Source organism: Serinus canaria, chromosome 4 (genome assembly GCF_022539315.1).
Source record: "Serinus canaria isolate serCan28SL12 chromosome 4, serCan2020, whole genome shotgun sequence".
Taxonomy (NCBI): domain Eukaryota; kingdom Metazoa; phylum Chordata; class Aves; order Passeriformes; family Fringillidae; genus Serinus; species Serinus canaria.
In genome coordinates this window covers 23188789-23214515 of record NC_066317.1, presented here as the reverse complement: position 1 = coordinate 23214515, position 25727 = coordinate 23188789, and the positions used below count along the sequence as shown (strand labels likewise).

The 25727-nt window shown below is 38.9% G+C and overlaps 1 protein-coding gene across 2 annotated transcripts in view; it reads left to right on the top strand.

Annotated features, from left to right (window-relative positions):
• The window catches only part of MANBA (mannosidase beta), a 45424-nt gene that overhangs the window by 5579 nt on the left and 14118 nt on the right, over positions 1-25727 (top strand). For both annotated transcript variants that reach the window (XM_030238742.2, XM_050973522.1), the window contains exons 2-12: positions 3422-3516; positions 4003-4108; positions 5990-6160; positions 8796-8919; positions 11305-11480; positions 14121-14231; positions 19276-19427; positions 20533-20650; positions 22745-22831; positions 23314-23481; positions 25426-25644. In XM_030238742.2, coding sequence (XP_030094602.1) covers positions 3422-3516; positions 4003-4108; positions 5990-6160; positions 8796-8919; positions 11305-11480; positions 14121-14231; positions 19276-19427; positions 20533-20650; positions 22745-22831; positions 23314-23481; positions 25426-25644 — 1527 coding nt within the window. The remainder of the gene's footprint in view (positions 1-3421; positions 3517-4002; positions 4109-5989; positions 6161-8795; positions 8920-11304; positions 11481-14120; positions 14232-19275; positions 19428-20532; positions 20651-22744; positions 22832-23313; positions 23482-25425; positions 25645-25727) is intronic.

Below are 25727 nucleotides of genomic sequence, written 5' to 3'. Positions count from 1 at the left end.
CCTGCTTAACAGAAGATGCTCTTAGCTTATATCACTGTGGCTTTTCAATATCCCCTTAAAATCATTGCAAGGAGAAGCTTCCATCTGGGCACTGGCAGGACCTTCATTGTAGTGCTGCCAATGCTTTTGAAGCCCTGCTGACGTCCTTTTAGCCGACCTGGAAATTGCTTCCTTTTGATGATCTGTAGCAGGGCTTTTAACCTCCTCTTAGGAGGTGATTTGCTGCTTGCTTACAGCGTTGAGACTGGGAGCAGGGAACAAATAGGCAGGCAGCTTGAATACTTCAGATTTTCCCCCCAAATTGCAGGGAGCAGGAAAATGCAAGGGTATTATGTTTGGTGAGATCTAAAAATAGCTATAGTTGACTCCACCCCTCTCTGAATTGCTTCCAGGAACGCACAGAGCTGTTGAGCTATTGAATGTGAAGTGTATTTAATAGATGTGCAGCCCATTTCCTGCCATCTTTCAATTTCTCCCTGTGCCTTTAAGTGCTTTAAATTTGTCCTTTTTTTTGGAAGCACTTTCCTGAACTAAGCCTTTCATTTTTATGTGAAATGATTTAATGTGGGATGAAATTCTGTTTCAGGGAAATCCAAACAATTTGACTTACATGGTTACATCTTCCAGCACTCAGAACAGTTGTATTTAATAATGGAAAAGTCAATAACCTCACAAGTGTATTGGCAAAGTAATTCTGCTTTCTTAGGGAACTTTGTTTTGATCATGCCTTTCTCCTAAACCTTAAGAATTGTCTTAAAAGCTTGAACGTTGCCACGACTGATTTTACAGCCCTCAACATCTGTCATGGTTAAAATGGCTGACCAGCTATTAGCATTTAACAGCTTTTATGTGATGTATGAGCTGTCTTACTGGTTAGGTAGCAATGGTATCAGTATACTGTTAAGTTTTACATGAAGGTACACGGAACTGTGAGCTTTCCATCCAAAGGGTGAATGCCTGTGAGTCAGAAGGGCTAATTTGCACTTTCTATGACAGCAATTTTAGCAGTCAATGCATTTCTTGAAGTTTGAAGGCTTTAGACTAGTAAAGAAGAAAGCTCCTTCAGGATCTTCACTATATTCTGAGATTTAAACATGTCACTTTGTAAGCTCCATTTGGCAATGATTTTTTTTGCCTCTGATAAAATATTCCTGCATTTCTGCTGCTAGACAACCAGTTTTGTGTTTTCCAGAAGTCAGGACTTTGTTCATTAACATCTCGGTATCTGTTCTTTTGTGGGAGAAATGGTGCAGGTTTCTTTTGTGCGTCTTTGCTGAGGCACTGATGTTGATTGTTTGACCATTAACCAAATGGCTTTACAGTCTGCTGTTGGTAGTGCATTTGCAGCTTTCCTCTCACGCCTTTTGTTAAATATTTCACACTTACAAATGGCAAATATTGAAATTTAACATGCACATTTTTCAAAGCATAATGTGAAATAAAATAGGATGTAATGTTAAATACGAATATGTATGTATATGTAAATATATATAAGATGGTATATAATGTTAAAGCAAGACTGTTGTTAAAAATGTGCTTTTTAAAGTTCATATTGTGGGGTTTCACGGTCTCTGACATTCTATGCTTGCCTCTGATTATCTCAGTACAATGATCTTAGTGAAGTTTCTTTTATGAGCCTAAATTTTGCGTATTAATATGCATTTCTTTGCTTCAACTTTTTCATCTCAATAAAAGTCTGAGATATATTCACCAAAAGTAATGGGATGAATGTCTTAAAATTCAGTGATAGTCCTCTAAGCTCATGATGACTTAACTTTTAGAAAATACACTGTATTATCAATACAGAGGTCACAGTTTTACTCAGGTGACAAGGCTTTTCCTTTTTGACTCTTGCCTTGTAGTAAGAAATTTGATAGAGCATAGCATGTATTCCTTGGGCTCATACCCTCTGTATGAGCCCAAGGAATGATGTTTGTATTGCTGTAGGACTCCAGAAGGGTCTGTGCTGCTGAGGAGAGTCACTTAGATGTTAAGATTTTGTTCTGCTACGTAAATAAGTTTATGTGTTTATTATGGAGCCTGACTCTCAGTTATAAAACAAATATGAGGTAGAAGACCATGTTTTTTCAGAAGACTTCAAATTTCAAATGTTGTAACTATGCATACTGACTCCTGAAATGGGGAGAAAAATTAAGTTCCAGCAAGTAGGAAAGAAAAAAAAAAAAAAGCTGGGCAGATTTTCTTCAGTGTGACTGAGGATATTCAGGGTGGGTAGTTAAGTGTGTTGGTACTGTTAGAACACTCCTGTCAAAGCAAACCCTAACGCAGCTCCCCTCTCTCTGCCATGACTCTCCGGGTTGAGTCATGCAGGTCGGAAGAGATTGGCCTTTGTTTGGGGCAGCAGCTCAGCCATGGAGCTGTGCAGGGGCTGAAACGGGGCTGGCAGGTTGGGACCTGGGCACCAGCACTGTGACACGGGAGGGGACACTGCCCTTCTGCTCTCTGACACGGCATGGGACACTGCCTGTCTGCTCTCCGGCATGGCATGGGACACTGCCTGTCTGCTCTCTGACACGGCATGGGACACTGCCTGTCTGCTCTCTGGCACGGCATGGGACACTGCCCTTCTGCTCTCTGACACGGGAGGGGGCCTTTCTGCTGCCTTTGTGTGAGGTGTGAGGCTGTGGGGTGTCAGGACCTTTAAGCTGGGTGAGAGACATGATGACCCACTGTAAGGTAATAAATACAGCATGAAGCCAGAAAGGCCGAGCATGTAGCTCAGACCAGCCGTGCCTTCTGTTCTTCCTAGGTTGTGTGGTTAAAGGGAGGAGGACACCTTTGGTGTAAATGCAATACTATTCTCTAAAGTAGTCATTTAGTTTTTTACCAAAACCAGAATGGTGTTGCTTCTCCTTCTTCTCTTTCTCCATCCCTCCACATACAACAATTTCATTTATCCTTACCACAGCAAGTCTAGCTGACAGGGAACAACTGGATTATTTGCAATAACTTTAAACTAGAGATTTGTTCACTGCTGTCCCTAGAGGCCTAAAATGCTGTTTCTCTGCCTCTTAAAATCCTATTAGTCTTACTTTCTCCATAATTATGAGGGTGATCCTGTTTCTGTTCCTCTCATTAAGTCACAAGCTCTCTGGATTTATTGGTTAATTTTCAGACCAGTAATTTCTTCAGTAAAAACAAATCCAGCTACTTCTAGTTTGAGTGATTATAGCAGACAGGGTTTTGAGCTATATAAATAAAGTCAAATATTACTAAAGCTTTGCTTTCATGTAAAATTTTAAGGGTGAAAAGGAGTATCAGGACTAACAAAGGTAGATTTTGCATTTGCAGACTGACTGAAATAAGAAGTGTTCATCTAATGGATATTGTGAAGCTTTTAATGTAGTAACACTGTAACTAAATAAATAATGTAATTTTCTTTTTGTTGGTCTGTTACTAGGATCCATACTATAGATTTAATGATGTGGCGTACAGATGGATCTCACTAGATAACTGGACTTACAGCAGGACGTTCAAAACTCCTTTTGACATCAAGTAAGCAGTAAAGATATGTCTGAAATAGTTGTGTGCCATCTTTCATGCAGAATTGCAAGTTAATCCATCCACTCAAAATCTGCTTAATACTTTTGTATCTGATAAATTATGCAATGAGCAGCTGCAAAGCTGTTGCTACAGAACACTTCAATTGTTGCTTTTTTCTTTTTTTTTTTTAATTGATTGTTAAAAATTACTTATGAATTGTCAGCTGGAAAAAGATAGTACGTAGGCTAATTGAAAGCTATCCTGTCTAATATCTGGTGGGTATGTGAACCTGATGTGTTCTTGAACATTCTGACTTGAGCTACTTTAGCTGTCACCTTAATTTGACTATTTAAAGGTACAGTATAGCTACACCCAGTCAAAAGTAGCTGAAGCAGCTGCTGGTATAATAGTGATACACGTTTTTACATTGTCTGTGTCCTGCGTGTTTTTAACTCTAGGTATTCTGACAGTTTTTCACATGTGTGTTTTCTTTTGTAGAAAGTGGCAGAAAGTGAATTTGGTGTTTGAGGGAGTAGATACAGTAGCACAGATCCTGCTCAACAATGTCACTCTCGGGAGAACAGACAACATGTTCAACAGATATGTAAGTAATGGGTTTATTTCTGTTTATTTCTGCTTCTGTCCTTTCTTCAAAGTCCTTTTGAGCACTTCCAGTGCATTCAAGTACCCATAAAAGTAGGTGCTTGGATGCAGAAAGTATTGACTTGAGGACTGCGTAATCAGGTAAATGTTAGGAACGGAAGTGTACTTACCTTTTCACTAGCAACAGGGTCATATCTAGAGGTGAATGTGCCTTGTCCTAGATGAGAGGACCAATGCAAAAGGATCAATTCAGCTAATAATATGTCTTGCTTCTTGGGATCTGTCCCAGCTCCAAGAAAATGTAAGCTTAAATCTGTTTTATTAGCTGTAAATCTGCTTACTGATTGGTATTAGAATGGTTTACATGTCAATACTGCAATGAAAATGCATGTGCTGTAAAGCCTGTGTGTGCTTTCATGCTTTGGGTTTTTAAAGAGGGTGGTTTATTTTTAATATGGTACTTTGGATAACATTGTCTTGCATTTTTGAGCTTTGCTTAACGTCAGCATGAGAGTATTCATTATGGCATGATCTTGAGAGGGGCAAAAACATTCAAACTAATTTTATAGTTTTAAAATACAAAATTATTCTGGTATTAATATAAGGAGAAATTCTTGCTTTTATCGTAATCAAAAAATCTGAGGAGTTAAAGGAAGATTGATAGTGGAATAACTGAATTACAAATGAAATCTGGTGTCTCCATATCTCAGCATTTAACATTCTGGCAGGTTTTATTGCAGAAGCACTGGACTGAGACATAAGACATTCTGCCACCTGGGTCTGTGTGACCTAGGAAAAACCACTTAGTTTCTCTTTGATTTACTTGTACCATCAGTGAAATCAGAAATTTTGTGGAGAATTTATGAAATCGTAATTATTTACTGTTTGCAGAGTATCTAAAGGCTTGTCAGTAGCAGGCTCTGAAAGTTAGGAAGTGGTATTATTTTGTCCATATTTCTACAATCTTATTTTGTATCAGATTGTAACAAGTCATGAAATGGCCTTCACTGTAAAACCAGCGTGTACTGCATTAAATTGAGTCCAGGGTTACTGTGACCCAGGCTTGTGCCTTGTTCACCTGTTCCACATGGAAACAACATCTGCAGGAGGGACTCTCTGAAGGCTCTAGATTGGGGAATGCTATTTGCTTTCTAATATCCTGCTGCATGCTACAGGAATAAGTGATTCTAGCAGGGCTGCTCCCAAAGTAAAGAAAAATGGCCAAGACTCGGCTTTTGACAAACGTGCACTCTGAGGAATAAATGGAACCACTGGAACCGTATTGTCTTGATAGCACAGGATAATTCTGAAATGGAACATTTCTTCTGTTCTCCAGGCACACTGAAGGGGATTTTGTGACCTGGTGAGGAAGCCCCCAAATGCTTCATTTGGTGCTGGTGTAGAATGTGTGTCTTACATTTGGGGAATTAGAATGCAACTAATTCCATTTTGGGGAATGAACTACAGCTTTGCAGCATTCATGGAGAAGGCACCTCAATGCCTTGTGGTGGATGAGCTGGCAGCACAGTGTGAGCTGGAAGCACTCCTGTATGGAGCAGCTCTCTGAGTTGGAATAAGGTGTCTTTCCAAAGATGCAGATGGGTTCTGGATGAGGAATGAGGGTAAAGATTCTCTTGCTGTCCTTGTCCTTCAAGTACTTCTCTGTGCAAGCAAAGTGCTGCAGCCTGCAATGAGAGCTTAATGTGAAGAAAGCGGTTTGTCCAGAAACATCTTTTCTTTCAAAACCAGAGCACGCTGAGACTGTAATTCAAAAGCTTTTGAATAATATATGTATGGTATTAAAATCCCCATGTAATAGTGATTATAAATCTCATAGATAAATGTCAGCACTGTAATGGTTTTGTTCTGTGTTTTGTCCTAGAGCTTTGATATTACCAGCGTGATCCAGGAGGTCAATTTTGTTGAGGTCCGTTTCTTGTCAGCCATTTCATATGCAGCAGAGCAGAGCAGATGTCACAAAGGACACAGCATCCCCCCGGTGTGCCCTCCACCTGTGCAGAAAGGAGAGTGCCACGTTAATTTCATCAGAAAGGTAGGGGCAGAATTGCCTGTCTCTGGCTTCAGGCTGGGAAAGAGGAATGCACCACAAGCTGTCCTTACAGTTGTATTCTGAAACCTTCAATGTTGTTTTATAAGTAGGGCATATTTTTCATTGCAGCTTCCTTCTCCCATCCCCCCCAGAAACCTGTAGTCTTGTATGTTGACAATCCAGGAGGCGTGAGAAGGCCAGGCTTCATATCTATGTGATAAGAATGTTTAAAAGCCTGTTTTCATCAATGAGTCAGCAAGGACACTTGGTGCTAAGAGGGCAGGATAGCATTGGGAAATGTGTAATCATTCCATTTTGATCCACTGGGTGGGTTTAGCAATGTATGCTGACAATAGAGTTCACTGTTGCAAATACCAGTGTGTTACAGCCAAGGCTGTAAAAATCTCATCCAAGCAGCTTTTTGAGTGTTTGCTGTGTTGTGCTGTGCTATTTATACTGGGCAGCTCTGGCATGTCCCAAGAAGTGTTATCCAACAGGGAACCTGTTCTCCTCTTATTAGTGTTGGGAAGTGTGACTTATATTCAATGAAAACAACAGTATAATATAAATGAAGGAAACTCAGAAACTTTGATTGAAGAAATGGCTTCTTTGTGATAAAATAACTCAGGGCAAACTATCATTTGAGTAGCATCTCAAGTATTTCTGATAGCTTTGCAGCAGATGGAGGCAATGTCTAGATGATCTTATTTTCTAATTTCTCTTTTTGGGAGTTTTTGCATATTTGTCTCCTCTTAAATGCCTTTCTTGATAATTATTTTCAAACTTTCTAATAAAGTCCTTTTAGAGTCTCCTCAAAAATTACTAGGATTCTGTAAGTCTTGTATTTAAACTTGGATATAATTTCCTTTGAAATTTATTAATGTAAACATGCACTCTATGTTGTCCTGGAAAGATCCTTTAGGATTAAGATGCTGTCTTCATTTCTGCTTGATGCTACTTTTATTTTCTCTAAATTTTAGAAAGTTCATTAGTTCTTTTGAGTCCACTGTGTTTCTCAGAAATTAGTGCAAGGAGAGGCTTGGAAGGAATAGGGCACTTACTCAACTGTAGTCTTCTTTATAGAGCAAAAGAGACCTGGAATGATTTTATGCTTCACTGAACTATACATTTAAATTTGGTAGAAAGTACCCCAGTGCCTTTTCCTCAAATGAATTTTTTGACTGTACTTGGAATTCAAAATGTTTCTGGAAATTTCTGGAGCAGTTTCCAAGTATTGGCAGCAACAGCAGCTATGTCACATCTAAAACTAAACAAACATACTAGGACATTGCTATAAGCTGGTTGCTTCCCATCTGAAAGTAATGGAGAGCTATTTACACATTTCAGGTGCAGTATTAAGTGCAGTAACCTTACCTAAATCCAAGTAGGAGTTTGTGGCAGAGCAGAAACCTGTCACTGCCAATGTACCCCAGTGATACAGGCATATTGTTCTTGTGCTGTACTGTTACTGATAGCAGTCTCTGCAGTGGTTTTAGTGAAACCTGCTAATCTGTCGGTGGTTCATTTGTTTATTTTTTATAAAGGGAAAATTACTCCCAATTGGACATGTTTTCTAAGAATACATGATTATCCCTGATTTTCTGTTTGAATTAGGTGCAGTGTTTGCTTCCTGGAAGGCTCTTTTGCAGTTTGATAGACAGGGAGGCTGACTGGCAACGCAAGGGATAGGCCAGGCTTGTGCAATGTGGTTTGCCCAAATTAGTATGCCTTGGCTGTAAGTTATTAGTCCCTAAATTTAGAACTGTGTGTCACTGTACAAGACTTTAGGAGATCTATTGTATTTGCTTTGGGGCCTGGGGCTGTGTGAAACTTGGAGGGCAGCTGAATAGATGTTGTCAAGGGATTTGTTAAGTAGAGGTCTGACCAGGTTTGAAAACAGCTAAATGGAAATTAGTGTACGTACTTCTCTGCCTGACCAGCATTTTATATTTCTGACAGTTATTCTGATGTTAGTACCAGAACTAAGCTACTTCTCAACCATGTTTTTGTTCCCTTTGTTTTTGTATAAGAGAACTAAAAAAACGGGAGAAGCAGTGAACATGACTGAACTGCACAAATACTCCAGACATATCCATTTCTTTCCTTGTATTACTCTGTGGTGTTAAAACTAAAAATAGGAGATAAACTATTTCATGTATGGTTTGTAATTTGATACTTTTCTTCTAGAATACTGTAACATTTCTAATTGTCAGTTTTCTGCTTAGTCTTTTAGGTATACAATTAAATACTGACATTACAAACTAAGATAATTCACAGCTCAATTGAGAGTAATCTCCTGGATTGTTTTTTTGATCTTTACTGTTTGGGGTTTTGTTGGTGTTTTTTTTAGTGGTGTGCTAAGTGTTGTTTTGCTCTTTTGGTAATACAAAATTCCTCCATACTTGGGTATTTAATACAAAATTTAATTTTTTGTATAATACAGGTAGTAGCAGCAAAGTTCTGGTTGTGAAGTAAGAAAAAAATACTGTAGGGTCTTCTGGATTTATGGAAACCGGAAAAGTTATTTCAGTGTATGTCAATATTTTATTCCCAGATAGCAAATGTCTTTTATTTCTGGCATGGCATCAATGTCTGTGTGAAAAACAGGCATTTGTAACATAATCATTCTGTTTTCCAGGAGCAATGTTCATTTAGTTGGGATTGGGGCCCTTCTTTTCCCACTCAGGGAATCTGGAAAGATGTTAGGATTGAGGCCTATAACCATTATCACCTGATTTATTTTTCTACAACTCCTCTCTTTGGTAAGTCTCTTATTTCATCTTGTTATTGGTTTCACCTTTAGAGTACAAACCATTTTATTGGTAAGCCAAATTAACTGTCAGGTAGAAAATGTTCTATGGGTTTTTTATGACTTGTGTGTAGTTCTTTCCAGAACACACCTTTTATAGGTATTGAAACAGTACTTCAGTACAAACAATAACTGTTAAAAGTGTTAGAATTCAGAATCTTTTTTTGCTTAAAATCCCTGAATAACTGCAGAAATAAATGTAGTATAACTGAGATTAGCACCTGTTCTTTGGTTTTGAAAATTTTCCTTTCTATTGCCATGCGTTTTCACTAAGACTCCCTGTAAATATGTCTCACTTTCATGTCACTTTCCTTTCAAACAAAGGCAAAGCTGATATGGGAATTTGGTTTTGTATTGGAAGGACAAATGCACAGTGAGCAGAGTTCGAAGAGTGCTAAGTTTTCAGGACACAACATGAAGTTTGCTATGCAAGGATAATTGTTAAAGCTGCAATTGGAGAGGATAACCTCCTGCATTCTTGTACCTAACTTACCAAACCGGTTTCCTCTCTTGCAGTGGTCTCTGATTTTCCTCTCTTTTGTCCTGAAGATCATTGCAGCTGTGCAAAAGTAGTTAATTTTCCCTTGAAACTTTCTGCAAATGGTGATATGCCCAGTTGTAGACCACCCACATGCTTTTTTTCACTGCCTGTTGAGCCCAGTGGAGCACAGGCTAGCACGTGGGTCCTCTGCACTGGGGTGAATTTTGGCCCTTGGGAATAGATTTGTTGTGCATGAATAAAAGAGGAAGACATCACTCCATGACTGTCCTGAAATAGCTGCAGGTCTTAAATAGAATTGACGTGACTGGAATTTCCATGGAAAGCCCCAGCACAGACTGTGTACTTTCTGAAATTTAGTTACAGTAGAAATCTTTTCTGGTCCCTCCCACATTCCCACAACTCCACCTTCTGGTAGGTAAAGTCGTGCTCTCTGGGTAAGTGGAGAGAGCAAACCTCTTTCCTTCAGCAGAGTGACTTGGAACCAGAGCAAGAGCTTATTAGTATTCAAACATAATAATGTTTGGAAAAGAAAGAGTAATTGAACAACCTGAATTTAAGCTGCATATGTACTTCTATTGTTCATCAGATTTAGTGTCATAGCCTTCTGACCACTGAGTCTGTGAAAGATTCATTGTTCTTGGTTTCTCTGCCAAGACCCCACTGTTCAGGCAGTTAGGAATGGGTTGGAATTTCTATATGCTTTTATAAGGGAGGAAGAATGCACTATAATGTCTGACCTTTGTAGGGTGGGTACTTTTTAACCTTTTCCCCATTTCAGAAAATTGGTCTTCACTGGATAATGCTGGGTGTAATATAAACTTGGGAACTCGATCATTGCTCTTCAATCTATGAAAAACAGTGAAAATCACACCAGGGCTAAATGCGATTCTTTTTTTTTTTTTTTTGTAGTGAGCTCTCTTTCTCTTGTGGAGCAAGGAGAGCTAGACTATATAAATGAAAAGAGAAAGCAAGTTATTAGTAATTTGGGTATACAAAATGTGTCTTAGTTATAGTTCTCCTTGTTTTCTGTTTTGTTTGCTTTTGCTTATATGTTAATCTGCAATATTTGAAGTATAGGATTAGCCAGGCTGTGTTAGTAGCTAGGCAATTCAGCTGCTGAAGTTAGTGGGAAATTTACACATAGATCTTGAGTACCCTTGACCTGGCTCTCCTTATTCAGTAAGCTCTGTAAAAGAGAGGATGCTCTGTGGAAACTTCAGAGAGATCTCAGGGAAGTCATTAACTTGTTTCTTTCACGACACATGGGTGGGAGAAGGGACATAAAGATATAGCCTGTCAAGTCTAGACACAGTGGGCCCAATTCATCCCCCGTGTAGCTCCATTCATTTTGTCCAGTGAGTCTGGGATGAATTCAGCTCGTTTTCCTTAATACTGTTTTTGTTTCATTGACAAAAGTGATTGTACTGGCTTGTGATTACAATCTTTCCCAAAGAGTACCATGTTCATATGAGTGCTGACTAAAAGCAAATACAATGTCTGTGGGAGTTGGTGGGAAAAAATTCCTTCCTAATGAAGTGGCTGGTGTCAAGGTCTCTGACTTTTTACAGAGCTCTGAAAAAAAAAGGCTGGATGGCTTTTGAATTAAAAAAGGAGTTAAAAAACATAAATCATATTGCATTGTTCTATTCCATTAGACTCAGATGTCAAACACACTAAATAAGCAGATTAACCATGTAGGCTGGTTCAGACACAGCTTGAAAATTGTTAAATTTAATCTTATGTTTTTGCATTTTTTCTTTAATGAAATATCATGTTAACTAATAAGTATATAAACATAATTCTTAAATTCCCATTTTTTTCTCCCTCTTCACCTAGTAAAGAGTACTCAGCAGTGGTGTCTTGAAGTCGAGTCTATTTTTGATGTTGTCAGCTCCAAGCCAATTGCAGGTCTTGTGACTGTGAACATTCCCAAGTTACAAACACAGCAAACATTCAGTGTGAAGCTTCAACCTGGAGAAGGCAGCATTGTGCAGCTTGTAAACATCAACAAGGTAAAGAGGTGTGTGTGGAGAGCTAGTTCAGCTGCAAAATGTTTCCCCTGGTTTCCAGTGTGACTTTCTGCCTCTGTGCCAGTTTTGGGCCTCCTTCCCATTCCTTACTGTGTTCCTGACTTTTAACAACAGTTCTGTATCCCTTACAGGTTAGGAGAACAGCTCTTTTCCTTTCTAAAATCTGATGTCTGTGGAGCTATGTAGCTCACTGCCAAAAGGTGATGTAGCCTTAGGAAAAGGTCACTTAATCACTGGCCACTGTTAAATGACCTTTTTTGAGTTATTTAGGTAAATAACCTTTGGGTACCCTGTGTCACTTCATTCACTGGCAGCAGGTATCTCACATGCTACTGTTTACTGGTCTGATTGGGACCAGAATATACTACAATACATAGGATTCTCCCAGGAGAGAGAGGAAGCATTTCTCAAGCCTCTCAGTAGGTATTTATTTACTTTCAGGTAAATAAAAGCAAAAGAAAATTTTGTGGAGTAATACTCCTTACATTTACTTGTAGTCCTTTGGATAGGCAAATCTCAGGAGGAATTTTTGACTGGTAGAAGGTGCTCTAATGAGGAGCAAACTCAATTAATAAATCAGGCTTCAGCCAGTCACCAGAGTGGGAGCCCTGGCAGGTGCAGCAGGAGCCACACCTGATGAAGTTCTTCACAGGAGCTTCACTGCTGCAGGACCCACACATTTGTGGGTGGGTGATGTGCTGTGAGAGGAATTTGGGGCTTCTGACAATACTGGCAGTTAATAGCACTAGAGGCTCTGCCTTCAAGCTCTTTTATATTTTACTGGCTCTGCTGTTTTTCTGCTGTGTAATCCTGCATCCATTTTGCCAGTTTGACTGCATTGTCTGTGTGTGTTCTTGAGTTCACTTGTCAGTTGTTTGCATGGAGAGAAAGCAAGCAGGGTGTTTATGTTCCAGTGTGCACACTCTGTGACTTGTGTCCTTATGTGCTTTGTTTTATTTTGACACAGAAACATAGAAACATGCAGTTTTTGTTACTGTTGTCATCTGACATGCGAGTTACATGAGCAATTACCAATACTCAGTTTCATTTAAAGCAACCATGAGTCTCTGCTTAGCCTTTTTAATGGATTACGTTAAACAGGTACTGCAAAGTGAAACTTCAAAAATTATTTTTGCTTATTAAATTGTCCCAGCCTCAGAAGAGATCTGTTAGTATAGTACAACTGCAAATCTGGAAGGAAGCACTTCCTTCAGAGCAGAGGCAGCAGTGTTTCATTATTCTTAAATTCATCATCTCTTTGTGCACAAAAGGCTTTGCTGCCTGAATTCACAACAGCTGATTTTATAAGAAGCGCTGAAATGTGTTCTCATATATTGATGAGGCTAACAGAGCCCTTACTCTGTACACAGACTTGTGTGGTGCATGTTAGATACCTCTCCAGAGAATGAGACCTCACCAGAGAATGAGACCTTGCCAGAAATGTATTTTTAGTTAAGAGCTTATTGCAGATTACGTTGTGGAGTCAGTAGGTGTTCGAGTGGTGCATATTGCAGAGATGTGTATCAGCCTTCCTGCGGTTGCCACGCAAAGTGCTGTGCTGCCAACGTGACAGCATTTTGCTTATCAGCTAGTGGCGAGCAGAGGGGTGACATCATTAGTGGCCAATGAGACATCCAGTCGTTCCAGGCAGCTGCGAACACTCCCTTGTTGTCGAGGCACTCGCTGAGTCTGTGCTTCCGTTTGTATCCATGCAGAGATCAGTACTTCCTCACAAGCATTCTCTATCAGAGAAGCTGAAAGATATATTCATGATTTTGTTCAAGTATAGCTACAGCAAAACATATTGCTGGGCTGCTTTCTGGCCTCAATTTATTTGAAAATATTGAGGCACTCCTTGCATGACTAAATTCAGTGCTGATCTCTCCATTGTTTGGTTGCCTGCATTATTGCTTTCTTTCCACAATTTTTGTGTTGTGGATGCAACTGGCAAATGCTGGCAACAGGAATGAGTGGCAGAAATAGGCTGCTAGACTGAATATTTATCTTGTCATCTTGGAGATTGTATTTCATGTTTGTAAAAATTATGAAGTACTAATGATGTGATTAGGAAACATATAGAGACAAAGCAAAAAACTACCAAATGAATGAAAGAATTTGACTTAAAAGCTTGACATAAGCGAAGCAGTCATTATGGTCACATATTACCAGAATCACAGCTGAAAAGTGTTGCTGCTGTATATTGAATATTGCATGGGATAGGTAAAAGGATCAATGAGAGGAGGTGTATGATACAGAGCTCAGTGAACAACGGCTGCTCCTGACACAGATATTTGGGGTTTGGAGGAATAGTCTGTCAGTGTACCTCAGCTGAGGAGGAGTAGCAGCTAGATGTGTGCATGCATGTCCAGACATGCTCATGGCCTGTTGTGGACACAAAATGAAGTGATAGCCTGGACTTGAGCAGAAGAAATCACAGAATCACTTCTCTCTTTAAGTGATTTTCACCTCAGAGCTGCAGCTGGAGGGAATGTTAGTATATCTCAGCTGAAGCACAAAACCTCTTTAGGCTTATGGTAATTCACTCAAAGATATCTGAGCCCAGGTGCATTTGATACCTCTTGTTACACATGTTGCTCAGGGTTTCTCCCTTGTGTGTTCAAGAGTGCTACAGTGGAGCCTTGGTGGCCAAATGGACATGGAAAGCAAACTGGATACAACATGACAACAACTTTCACGATGGAGGCAGGATGCCAGATTGAGAAGTTTTCAAAGGTGAGCCCTAAAGTTTAATTACATCTGACATTGCACTGTTAGTGTTAGGACATCTGCTCTGCATAATAAGTGTCTAGACTAGCTCTTAAATGTTTTGCTGAGTTGTAATATGCCTGTGAAAATGCTAATGAGAAATGAGGTTTTCTTTAATGTCACAATGTGTGGCTACCTCTTTTCTGGTAGTCTCACCTTGTGTGGATGCCTTTACTTGTGGCTGTAAGATGGTTTACAGTTAACCAGAAACCTCAGAAGAGAAAAGATGTTTACTTCTTAAGTTTTCTAGCTTATGAAAAGAAAACAGCACTTCTAAACTTCATATACTATGCTCTTGGTTTTGTATCATGCACTGAAAAACCCCTTTAGATTTCTGTAAGATTATGCAAAGGTTTATTACTGAGATTTTTTTTTTTTGCTAATTCAGTTGTAAAAATTTATGGGATAGAAACATTCCTAAAAACCTAACATACATTTATTTATTAGAATGTGGTAGATGTGCTTCAGGCTTAAGAAAATGTAAGTTCTAAAATATGACCATAAAAGTAATATTTTGGGGTTTTTGCATGCGGGTTCCCCTAACACACTGGCTGTTTGATTATCTGTTTGGTTTTATTAAGGAGCCTAGAAGAGGTAATTTCCATTTGTCCATTAGAAATAAAAATCTTAGAGATTAGATTGGCCTCCTTATGTCATGAACATGTGGAAACAACCACATAAAGGTATGCATTTATTAGATGTTTCTGCTTTACTAAAAACTAATCTGGTCACCAGGCATCTGAACTGCTATTTGCTGTAACATTTGTCAGTGTGAAAAAAACTTAGGAAAACCAGTAGCTTCTGGTGTTGTATCTTTATAGGACTAGCCCCTAGTTTGATTATGAAGTAATATGAATACTATGATTAACGTTCTAATTTTGAAACAATTAACCCATACAAGTAAACACAGCATGTGTTGCTTGGAAAAACTGGTGGCAGGAAATAAACTATAAAGCCTCTAAAAAGGAAAATTCTGTTATTACTGTGTGAAAACTACACAAAGATAGGAAAGCTAATAATTTCCATTTGGGCGCTTGTGTCAGAATATTTCATAGAGCTCTGAGGCATATGATCATGGGGACTTCATGGTCTACAACAGAAGCCTCTTATTTTTTTCTCCTTAAGGGGAAAGATGGGGAAAAAAAAAAAGCAAATGCACCACATAGTGGGCATTGTGAATTAACCAGCATATGAAGCCTTTACAGTTTACAGTGTGAAGTCTGGTCATCCTTCCCATTTTTTGTGAATCTCTGTCTTGAATTCTGATAGACATGCATGCACACACTGTCACCCTCCAGTCAGAGCTGTATGAGTGGAAAAAGGCTCTGTATGCAGTTTTTTCATGATGTAGCATAAGTTTCTCTCATGTCAGCAGGATTGAACAGCAACATTCATATAGCTTAATAAGAACTTTGAGTAGTTCAGGAGATACAATCAGGGATTAATATTCCTGAAAGTTGTGTTGTTGTCAGTTCTGTTGTCCATGTTGTACCGACAGTATTCAGGAAGAATAAAATTCCTACTTCCATGATTTTTTTTCCCCCAGAAAATAAATAGAGGTGAGGCATTTCACAAGTGTTTTGTGTCCATATGAGTATCTACTTAACTTTTGACAGGAGAAAACTGAAGCATGAGAACTGTACATGTGAGAAAGCACAACTTGATCTTATGTCAGTTTAGCCACTCCTAACTTGAACTACTTTCTGGATTCTGACATGCTAGAGTAGTCTTCAAAACTTTAACTAATCCTTTGGGAATATTTCTGGGTGGCCTTCCAGTATGTTCTTGCAGGATCTCTATAGAGCTCTAGCCAGCAGTGCTGGGAATCTCTTTGGCTCAGAGAAGTCCTTACTCATTCCTGTTCAGAGCAGCAGAAAACCAAAGCTGAATAAAAGCCAGCATCCAGGATGGGATGTGGTTTGGTTTTGGTTTGGTTTTCCATTTGAATATTTTGTTCTAGAGTTTGTTTCTCAGGATAATGTAAAACAAAGTCATATCTCACAGTGACATTGGTTTTCTTGATGGAGGGTCTTGTTTGCTATTGATAAGTTGCTTATTTCATGCCATCTACACATTTATTACCTCTTTCATTGCCCCATGAAGCATTTGTTTGCTTTTCAGTTCTATTTCTTCATTTTTCTGTGTGCTCATTTCTCCAGCATTGTACTCACAGTTTTTTGGTTTTTAAGGCTATTTTTGTACTTTCAAAATCTTGGCCTCCAACAGTCTTTCCCTCCATCCCTTTACACTCTTTTCCCCCCAAGCATTTTAGCATGACTTCCAGAAGTCTTTCTTTCTGGCTGTGTAGTTTTCACACCACTTTCATGCTGTGTGCTAATTTGTTAGGTCGCTGGGTTGTTCTGTGATCTTAGTTAAGCTCTAGGCATCTTCATCCTTATTACTTTTCCTGCTGCTAAATATGGGAATGCCAAATGTAATCCACAGGTCACTTAACTGTGTACGAAGCCTTTGTATGTGCTTTAAAAAAGTAGGTATCTCTTTCATAATTATGCACAGAACCAGCTGATTGGTCTGTGGTGGCTAGAGAGCCTCTTGTACGTGCCCTGAGACTGAGAGAAATGCTCAGCCCTCAGGGGGCAAGCTCTATCAGAGAGATTTCAAGGTGGCCAAGTCTTGGTAGCCAGAAGGATGTGTAGCCAGGCGTGCCAGATGCTGGTTGTCTCCCATGCCCTTCCTTTAGCCCCCAAGGCAGAAGGAAGCTGTAGTAGGAACAGGAAGATGTGCTGTTACCAGCTGGCCCTGGGGGAGCAGTGGAGTTGCACTGAATCTTGGAGGCCTCGCAATGTGAGCTGAGGCTAAGGAGCTTTTACTCTTGCTCCTGCTGTCTGGGTGGTCCTGACTGTGTGTTTCAGCCTCTCAGATTGCCTTGGGTTTGGCCAGTTGCATGAGTTCCACTTGAGCAGGAATAAAGCAATATCTCATTGCTTCTGTTAGCAATACAAATGCTCCATTACAAATGCACTCTGAGACAGTCGCAACCTGCCTGATGACGTCCCTTAAGATGACATCCCAAATACTTTGGCAGCTCCAACTGCAAGTCCCATTCCTCTTTGTGCCATTAAAACAGAGCCACAATGGAGACTGAGGAGTTTTTCTCCAAGTAATTGAATTCAATGTAGGAAGGTCTGAACTTTTTCACTAGTGCAGTACTCATACTGTAGTTTCTCTTTTGTAGCCTTCAGGAGTTGGAGTAATTGTGAAAGTTGCATGAAACTTTGCTTATTATTTAAATTCAACTTCTCCTCTTAAACTAAATCTGCAAAATTCTAGGAATGGTCACTGCCATGATGCAGAGCTGTTTAGGTTGAGATCAGTGATCTGCAACCTTTGCTAATGCAGCTAGTTTGTCACATGCGTTGTCTCTATCTAGGTATTTGGTTAATAGTTGTCCAGTTAACTAAGAGGCACCAAGGAGAAAGCAAAAAGTGGTGATTTTCTTTTTCCTCCCTACTGCTAGAAATAGTTTTCTGTCTATGTGTGTGATTTTTGATAAGCTGAACGTTCAGAAAATGCAGCCCTATAGTGGGATTAATAATTTCCCTTTTGAATTACAACCATGTCTGGTATGTGAAAAAGAGTTGCATTTTGTATTAAAGACAGGTGTATCATCTGCACTTAACTAGGTTAATTTTAGCCTGGTTTAGTGACATAAACTTGCCTCAGCTGAAGCTTGTGGCAGAGGGAGAACAGGCTGTACTCTACAAACTGACCTTTTGAAAAGGTAAAGCAAATAGTCATCTGAGAGAGGAGTGGTTGCTATCTTAGGAGTAGTTTAGAAAAAATTTGGTTCCTGCCCTTCTGACCCAAACCTTTTTTGGCTAAAATTTACTGTGAGCTTTCCTTCCCTTTATTTAATTTTCCAGTTTTCTCCCTGTGATAATGAGCAACAGGTACAAGAAAGAAAATGTGTTTACTTCCTGACTTAAGGAAGTTGAACTGGAACAAGGATGCAGTAGAAGATGTTTAAAGTGTCCCTGAAAGAGCTGTTTTCTGGAAGAGTTTGAAGGTCTGCAGGAGCTGATATGGCAGATAGGGAAGGCACCTGTACAAATAAGGGGTTGGTGCTGTTGCAGTGCATTAACTGCTCCCTCAGGGCTGTTTGTGTCAGCGCAGTCAGGATACCCCTCAGAGCAGCATTGTTGCTTATGCTGAAGTCCTAGAATAGTCTGGAACAATTTCCTGGGAGCTTTAATTCTACCTGCAACAGGAGAAAGGAAGGTTTTCTTGTTTCAGCATCACGATGCCACATATTAGGCTAAAAGAGCAGCTGTAAAAGTTTGGCCTCTGCTTCTGCTTGAGATGTGCTTTATCTTTATTACTTTACTCAGAGTAAGTGTATATTTAGCTGAACTGGTCACTCTGAGTTATTATAGCTGATCATGCTGTTCCAACACAGCTGTGATGGCCAGAGGGCCCTTCACTTGCAAAATGGCATTTGTGTTTGCATGGGTTTTTTTTTCTCTGTAAGTGTTACATCTATTAAAAAGGTTTCATTTCAGAGCAGTAAAAGGAGAAGATCTTGCTTGTACTATGTGAATCTCATGCTAGCCATTCAGGGGCAAGACTTAAAACTGAGCTTCTTCAGTCTCCTGGTAGAGAAAATTGCAGATTACATGGTGTTTCTGACCTGGTGGAACCCCTGTATTCCTCTTTCTGGCCTTCAGCTGGACTTTTGACTGAATTCTGCAAAAACCACACTTCATCTGTCTCTCCTTTCATACTTGTATGCACATGTACAGTTGTTTGCTCATGCTTTCTCTTGCTCTCTCTTAATATGATAGCAACTTTAAAAAGGGAACAGGCTTATTGAAAGAATTCTTTCTAGTACTGTTACAAGGTGTTTTCAGCAAGCAGGAATTTAGAGATGAGTCCATGTCTTTTGACTCCTCGACAAATTCTGAGCTGTTATTGTTCGGTTGTACATCCCTTTCATAATGATTTTCTTTCTTTATTTTTGTCAGCTTTAAATCTAATTTTCATGTCTTCACAGGTTTATTTTCGGACAGTAGAACTTGTTCAGGAGCCTATTCCTGGCTCACCAGGTCTGAGTTTCTACTTCAAGATCAATGGCCGACCCATTTTTATTAAGGGCTCAAACTGGATTCCAGCAGATTCTTTCCAGGACAGAGTGACCTATGACACGTAAGCCACATTTGATGTTTTCTAAGGATGAAAGATAATGTTTTCCTCCTCCTGATTCCTTTATCAAAGGTCGGCTTTAGTAGGTAAAACTTTCAAGGTAGAACACTAATTGTTGTGGGTGGGAGGGGGAGGCTTCAGAATTAGGGCTTAATTAACATGAACAGATTGAGTGATGTTCAAGGCATGTAGGTGCAATTGTTGGTGGGAAGGTGATTGCTTACAGTTCATAGTTACTGGCCTTTTGGGTATTTTTAGGGATGATCCTCAGGCTGTTTGACCTTGTCTGGACACATCCTTTGGTAGTCAGAGGGTGTGCACATCATGCCCTAGCCCATATTTTGCAGGGTTATGTAGGTGCATGGCAGCCTCTCCCCTTCTCCTGATCCCATCTAGGCCACTTGGATTTCAGTGCACAGCACCCCAGTGATGCACGTGGGATGAGGGCTGTCCTGTACTTGGACTAAGCTTTGCTCTGGAATATTGGGGAACCAGGACAACAGGGCATGCTGCAGTGTGCATTCACATGCAATTTAGAGCCTACCAGTATGATTTAAGGAGAAATGAAGCTGAAAACCCTTAAAATGAGATTCCCAGTCTCAGTGTTTCTCCTCACCCTCTTGCTCCCTTATTCTTGCCATGCATTATGGAACTCAGGAAGAGGATATACATTCCTGATTGTGTTTAAAGAGAATTTGAATTCAAGTAATTTACATACAAAGCAAGTAATATCAGAGGAGAAAAGACCAGCATGATTAATTAAACATAGTATTTCTAAATTTGGCCCTGCCAATACTTCTGTAAAAGTACTTACACATGTGTCACTCCACTGTTTTGTCACTCACTGTTTTGTAAGTGTTAACAGGCTCAAGCAACTTTTTCTGCACAAAAAATTGCTTTTTGAGGCCTCTGTCCAGACATGCAGGTTTAGAAACCAGAGTATTTTGATACTTTCTGTTAGAGTAATAAGTCATAGATTGCCTAATAATGATTTAAGTTTGGGTGTTTTTTTTGATAGGGGCATTCATTTCTTTGTTTTTTGTATAACCTTAGAAATTCCTAATTAATACAACTTCACAAAACTATATCTCCTTTTTGTATTTGACAGACTAAGGCTACTCTTGAAGTCTGCAGCAGATGCTAACATGAATGCCCTTCGGGTTTGGGGAGGAGGAGTATATGAACAAGATGAATTTTACGATATTTGTGATGAAATAGGAATAATGGTAAAAATAATAAACACAGAATACTTACTTAAAAACTGATAAGAACTTGTAAATGAAAATCCACTTGAAATTTTAAAAAAAGAGAATTAATACATAAGTTCTAACCATTTTTCCAAAGGACATTGTAGAATATCAACACAAGAGATCAGATTAACCTGATTTTTTGGTTGACTGGTTGGGGTTCTTTAATTTCTTTGTAGTTTGAATGGTTTCTGATTACAGAGGCTTTCTGTATCTGGAAGCGATATTTTGGAGACTTTATAGTAGAAGGTCACCATTAGGTAGAAGGTAGCTATGCTCTTCTCAGTTGTGGAAATGGATTTGATTTCTTTTAAAAGTATTTTCTTCTTTTTAGCAATAGCTGAAAAGGTTTGGGTGTTTTTGGTTCAAACTTCTCATTTGGTCCAAAGACAAACATGGAAGGCATTATCCAAGGGGATAATTGAATATAAATGTAGCTGTAAGGTGAACACCAGCTGCAATCACTAATTCTAGATGAGTACCTTTGATTATATAAGCTTGGAGGCAAGTACTAATAAGTTTTGATGAAGTAGTGGCTAGATGAATGAAGGCCAAGTTGCATCTGGTATTAAACATCCTGACAAGTGTGTTTGGTCTTAGTCTACACCATAAGAAGCAGGGAAACAGAATTCATTCCTTGCTGCTTTCAGATGGGTGTGCTTGCAAAAAAAAAAAAAAAAAAAAAAAAAAAAAGAGTTACATCTATTTTAGTGATCTGAATGAGTGTCCTGATTTTCAAGGCTTCTGAGCACTTACAGTTCTTTAATTTTTGACACTAGGCACCTTAAGTAGGCCACATTGATCTGTGTCTGTACAGTGCTCAGTGCAAGATTTAGATCCTATTTAACAGCCAAAATAGCAAGTAAATGCAGAAAACCAGACCCTTTTTCTGGAGGGGCAGTGGGGGAGGCTTTTGGTTTTGTTTCTTCTGATGGTCTTGCAAAGGCTTTAAAGTGCATTGGAGTCAAACTGTGCTTAAGGAAAACCAGTGACAGCTCACTGAGGGAAATAGTGAGAGAAAGTTTCTTTCAATAGAGAATTTTGACACCAACAGTCACTGAAGGATTATGAGTGATTCTGCAGCAATAGCTTTGCTTTTTCTGTACAGTGTTAGGATTGTAACAATTATTAATGGCTCCATTATGCCCCACTGTCCTATTCTTTATCTTCATTTTCCTTAGGCTCTGAAAAGAGCTGTGGAAAAGCATATCTTCTCACTGCAATGAAATGCAATTCTGTGAGGAGCTGGACTCTGTCTCTCAATATATAGCATGGTGTTCAGAAAAGTGTAGTCTCCTACAGACCCCTTTGGGTTGAGGTGCTCCTTGTAGAGCTCTTTTCATTAACATTTGAGACAGAATAGAAGGAGCCTCAAGGTTATGGCAATTTAAAAAACAAAACAGATAAACAAGAAACCTTATCCATCTCATTGGGCTTCCATTCCCATTTTTGTAATTCTGCTGCAAGGTACAAATGGAGTTTATTGTTCTTGAATTGAAAGGCTTGCTGTTCTCTAGTAGTATCTACTTGATCTTTCTTTGAAGAAAAAGATCACTGTGTTAGAGCATCTAGATTTCTGCCCCTCTTACTGGGTAAGATTTGCTGGTTTTTAGATAATTTTGTATGAAGGAGTTTTCTTAACAAGTGCACATTAAGGTCTGTTAAGTGTCCTCAGTACCACAGCAGAAGAATTATTGTACTCTTCTCATTAAGAAATGGGGGTTTGGTGTTACCCCTGCAGAATAGTAAATAAATATGAAATTGTTCTGTTCAGCTGCAAATTGCTACATGTTCATGTTTCTGATTTTTCTGTTGAAACTCACAGAACTTCATCTACTGAGCCATAATCCAGTCCTCAATGTAGGCTGTCAGGAGCTGATTCCTAAGGGTGAATATTTTGTAACCCTGGTATTGAAGATAACCACAGTGGAATATGCACATACTTGAGCCCCATGGTGAATGTGATTTGTTTTCTGTCTGAACAAAGGACTGTGCATCCCAATAGCCATATATTTTTCAAGTATGTAAAGTAACTTGCTGACAGTTTTTTTTAATCTTTCCTTTCCCTTGTAGATTTGGCAGGATTTCATGTTTGCGTGTGCACTATATCCAACCGACCAGAATTATTTAGAATCTGTAAGAGCAGAAGTTTCTCATCAGGTATTTTATCCATGTGTCAAAGCTCTATTTCACATTATCTATTTTTCATTGACTGACTGTGTAAGTTTACTTTCCAAAATTGGTTGTTTTGAAGTTTTTGTTAGTGTACCTTTATGTAGCAGACACAAAACGTAACCTTGCTAAATCTTATTAAACTCCTCTGACTGCTTGCAGGAGTTGCCAGTCAAGCAGACTGCACAGAATTTATCCTTCACACATGGCTGAGTAGAGGCATAAGGCAGAAGTATGCCAGCATATTAGAAATTTTCCCTTCTGAAAGTGTATATTACAAAACTTTGAGGCTGGTGGCAAGCGGAGGGAATAGTGAACCATATGGCAAAAAAAGGGAATTGTGGGCTTAGCATATGTAATATACCTATGGACTTGTAATTCAACGAGTAATAAAGTGATTATTTAAAAAAAAATTCTTTGTTAAGATAAGTAATTTTGCTTGACTTCTGAAACTGTAAGTTGTATTTCAGGTGCGACGTTTAAAATCTCATCCATCAATTATTCTGTGGAGTGGTAACAATGAAAATGAAGCAGCAATTGCAAGCAACTGGTTCTCCATACCTTATCCTGACATAGGAGTCTATATCGAAGACTATGTGACCCTTTACGTGAAGAACATACGTGAAATAGTTCTTTGTGTAAGTAATCTCAAGAAAGTCTAGGAGGATATGGCTTGGCAAAAGGTTTTAATGTTTGAGCAAGCTCGGATTCCTTTTCTTTCTTTTAATCCTTTTGAGACATAAGGAAGAGCATTTTGAGAAATTGCCCTTTCCAAGCTCTTCTAAACAACTCTCTAAACTAAGAGTTATTCTCCAAATTAAAAAAATTTAGAAGATTACCCGTCTTTTACATTTTGTGATGTATAAAGTAATCTACTACCTGAAAGTGTAGTAGATCTTGCTTCTTTTTTCCTTCCTGCTTTTAGTATGTCCATGAGTGCCTTCACTTGTAGTAGACAAAAATCAGCTTGCCCATTAATTAATTCATCTCAATGATCAGGTTTTCTTTATCCAATTTTGTTGAAGAATACCGTGAAAAGCATTTAACAGCCCTCAGATCTTTTAATAGAAGTTGAAGAAATCTGTAAAGATGTTATTTCTTCAGTATGTGACTGAGTATTTTTTTGTTCTAAGCAGGTAAAACAAAAGTGATGCTAAACATTGAACTCATGCTGTGTAGTCATTGTATTGGTTTTGTAAACAATATTGCTATTCTACAGTATATGAAGGCAAACTAAAATATTTTGATATAAAATTTAAACTGCAAGTATGCAGTCCACTAACATCTGGAATCCTTGGTGAAGTCGAGTGTGATTTTGCACAGGTTTTTTAGGTTTGTTTATCCTCTTAGAAGAGGAGATTCTAGATTTCTGTACTGAGCTGTTTGTAAAGGTGTGCTGTGATGTTTTTGTGATTAGCTGCATGAGTTGGGTGGCCAGTGTGTGTGCAACAAAGTGAAGTGTTGTGGCTTGATACTTGTGCACCATTGCCATCCAAGAGGGACCCATTTTTTATTTTAAATCCATAGAATAACTATTTTGAGTGCAAAAAGGAACCACAGAGGGAGGTAAGTTCAGGTCCTGTGTCATACAAGCCAGCTGAGGAAACCTGTAACTACTGGTAGTGCTGGACTTGGTAACTTGAAAAGACTTCTACCTTTGAGCTAAAGACTTCAGGGAATCCAGGATTTCCTGTAGTAAATTGCTTCAGTTAATTATTAATTATTCACACCAAGAAAAAAAGAAAGAGGAAGATAGGGAAACAGGATTGTTTCTTAACATGAAGAAAATATCTGAGTGCATTGCTATGTTAGAGCCAATTTCAGTAACTTGTTATTGGTAAGTAACTCAGGCCTCTATCTTACTAGAAGAAGGGTATTGAATGAATTATACCTGCAAAAGGATTCCTTCAGTACTTTGTAGACTATTGTTAAAAGATTTAGTATTCTAAGTCTACTGAGACTATAAATAAAGGCAGCTCTGAACAATATGAAATGTAACCCCTCTTGTCGTCTCATCCGTCTTAGCATGCAGAGCTAGGTAAAATGACAATAACCTGTAATGATACAAGCATTAAAAGAAGAACACCTTGGATTTGTTAGGATTAAATTTAGGTGACTGTTTAATAAGAAAGGAGAAAATTGTGGCCTTGTTCTTGTAAAAACACTGCAAAAGTAATAATTTTCCATAAAGAAGTCATAGTACTCAAATATTAATGTTCCTTGAGTATATATTTCACAAGGCACACTTTAAATAGCCTTCATTAAGAATTTAGAGGCATATAAAGATAGAAGATCTCTTGATGTGAGGAGAGAATCCCTCAGAAGAGCAGAGCAAGCAGAATCATGCCCAGATGTCCTCCAAGAACATAAGTAAGAAGCTAATTAAGTAAGTAAAGATGATGAATGTTAGGACATAAAAAGGGAATGTTTCTTAGGTGGTGACTCAGAAATTTGTAAAAAGTATGGTCTCCCTGCCCCCAACCCCCTCTTTTCAAAAAATAGTCTGTGTATTCAGATGGTAAATGTCAATCATTTTGTAAAGGGGTTGTATTTTCATTTTTTCTTTTTTTTTTAAATCCCAGGAAGATAAGAGTCGTCCTTTTGTGGTATCCAGTCCCACCAATGGCTTGGAGTCAGTCAAAGAAGGCTGGCTCTCCCGGGATCCTTACGACACCCATTATGGTGACACTCACTTTTATGACTACAGCAATGACTGCTGGAACTGGACAATGTATCCTAAAACTCGTTTTGCTTCAGAGTATGGATTTCAGTCCTGGCCTTCCTTCAGTACAATTGAAAAGGTAAGGCTGGGCTTCCACACCTTGCTGTCCCCTTCACTCTCATTTAGTGAGGGCTGTGAGTCTCTTCCCAAAAAACTTCTGCA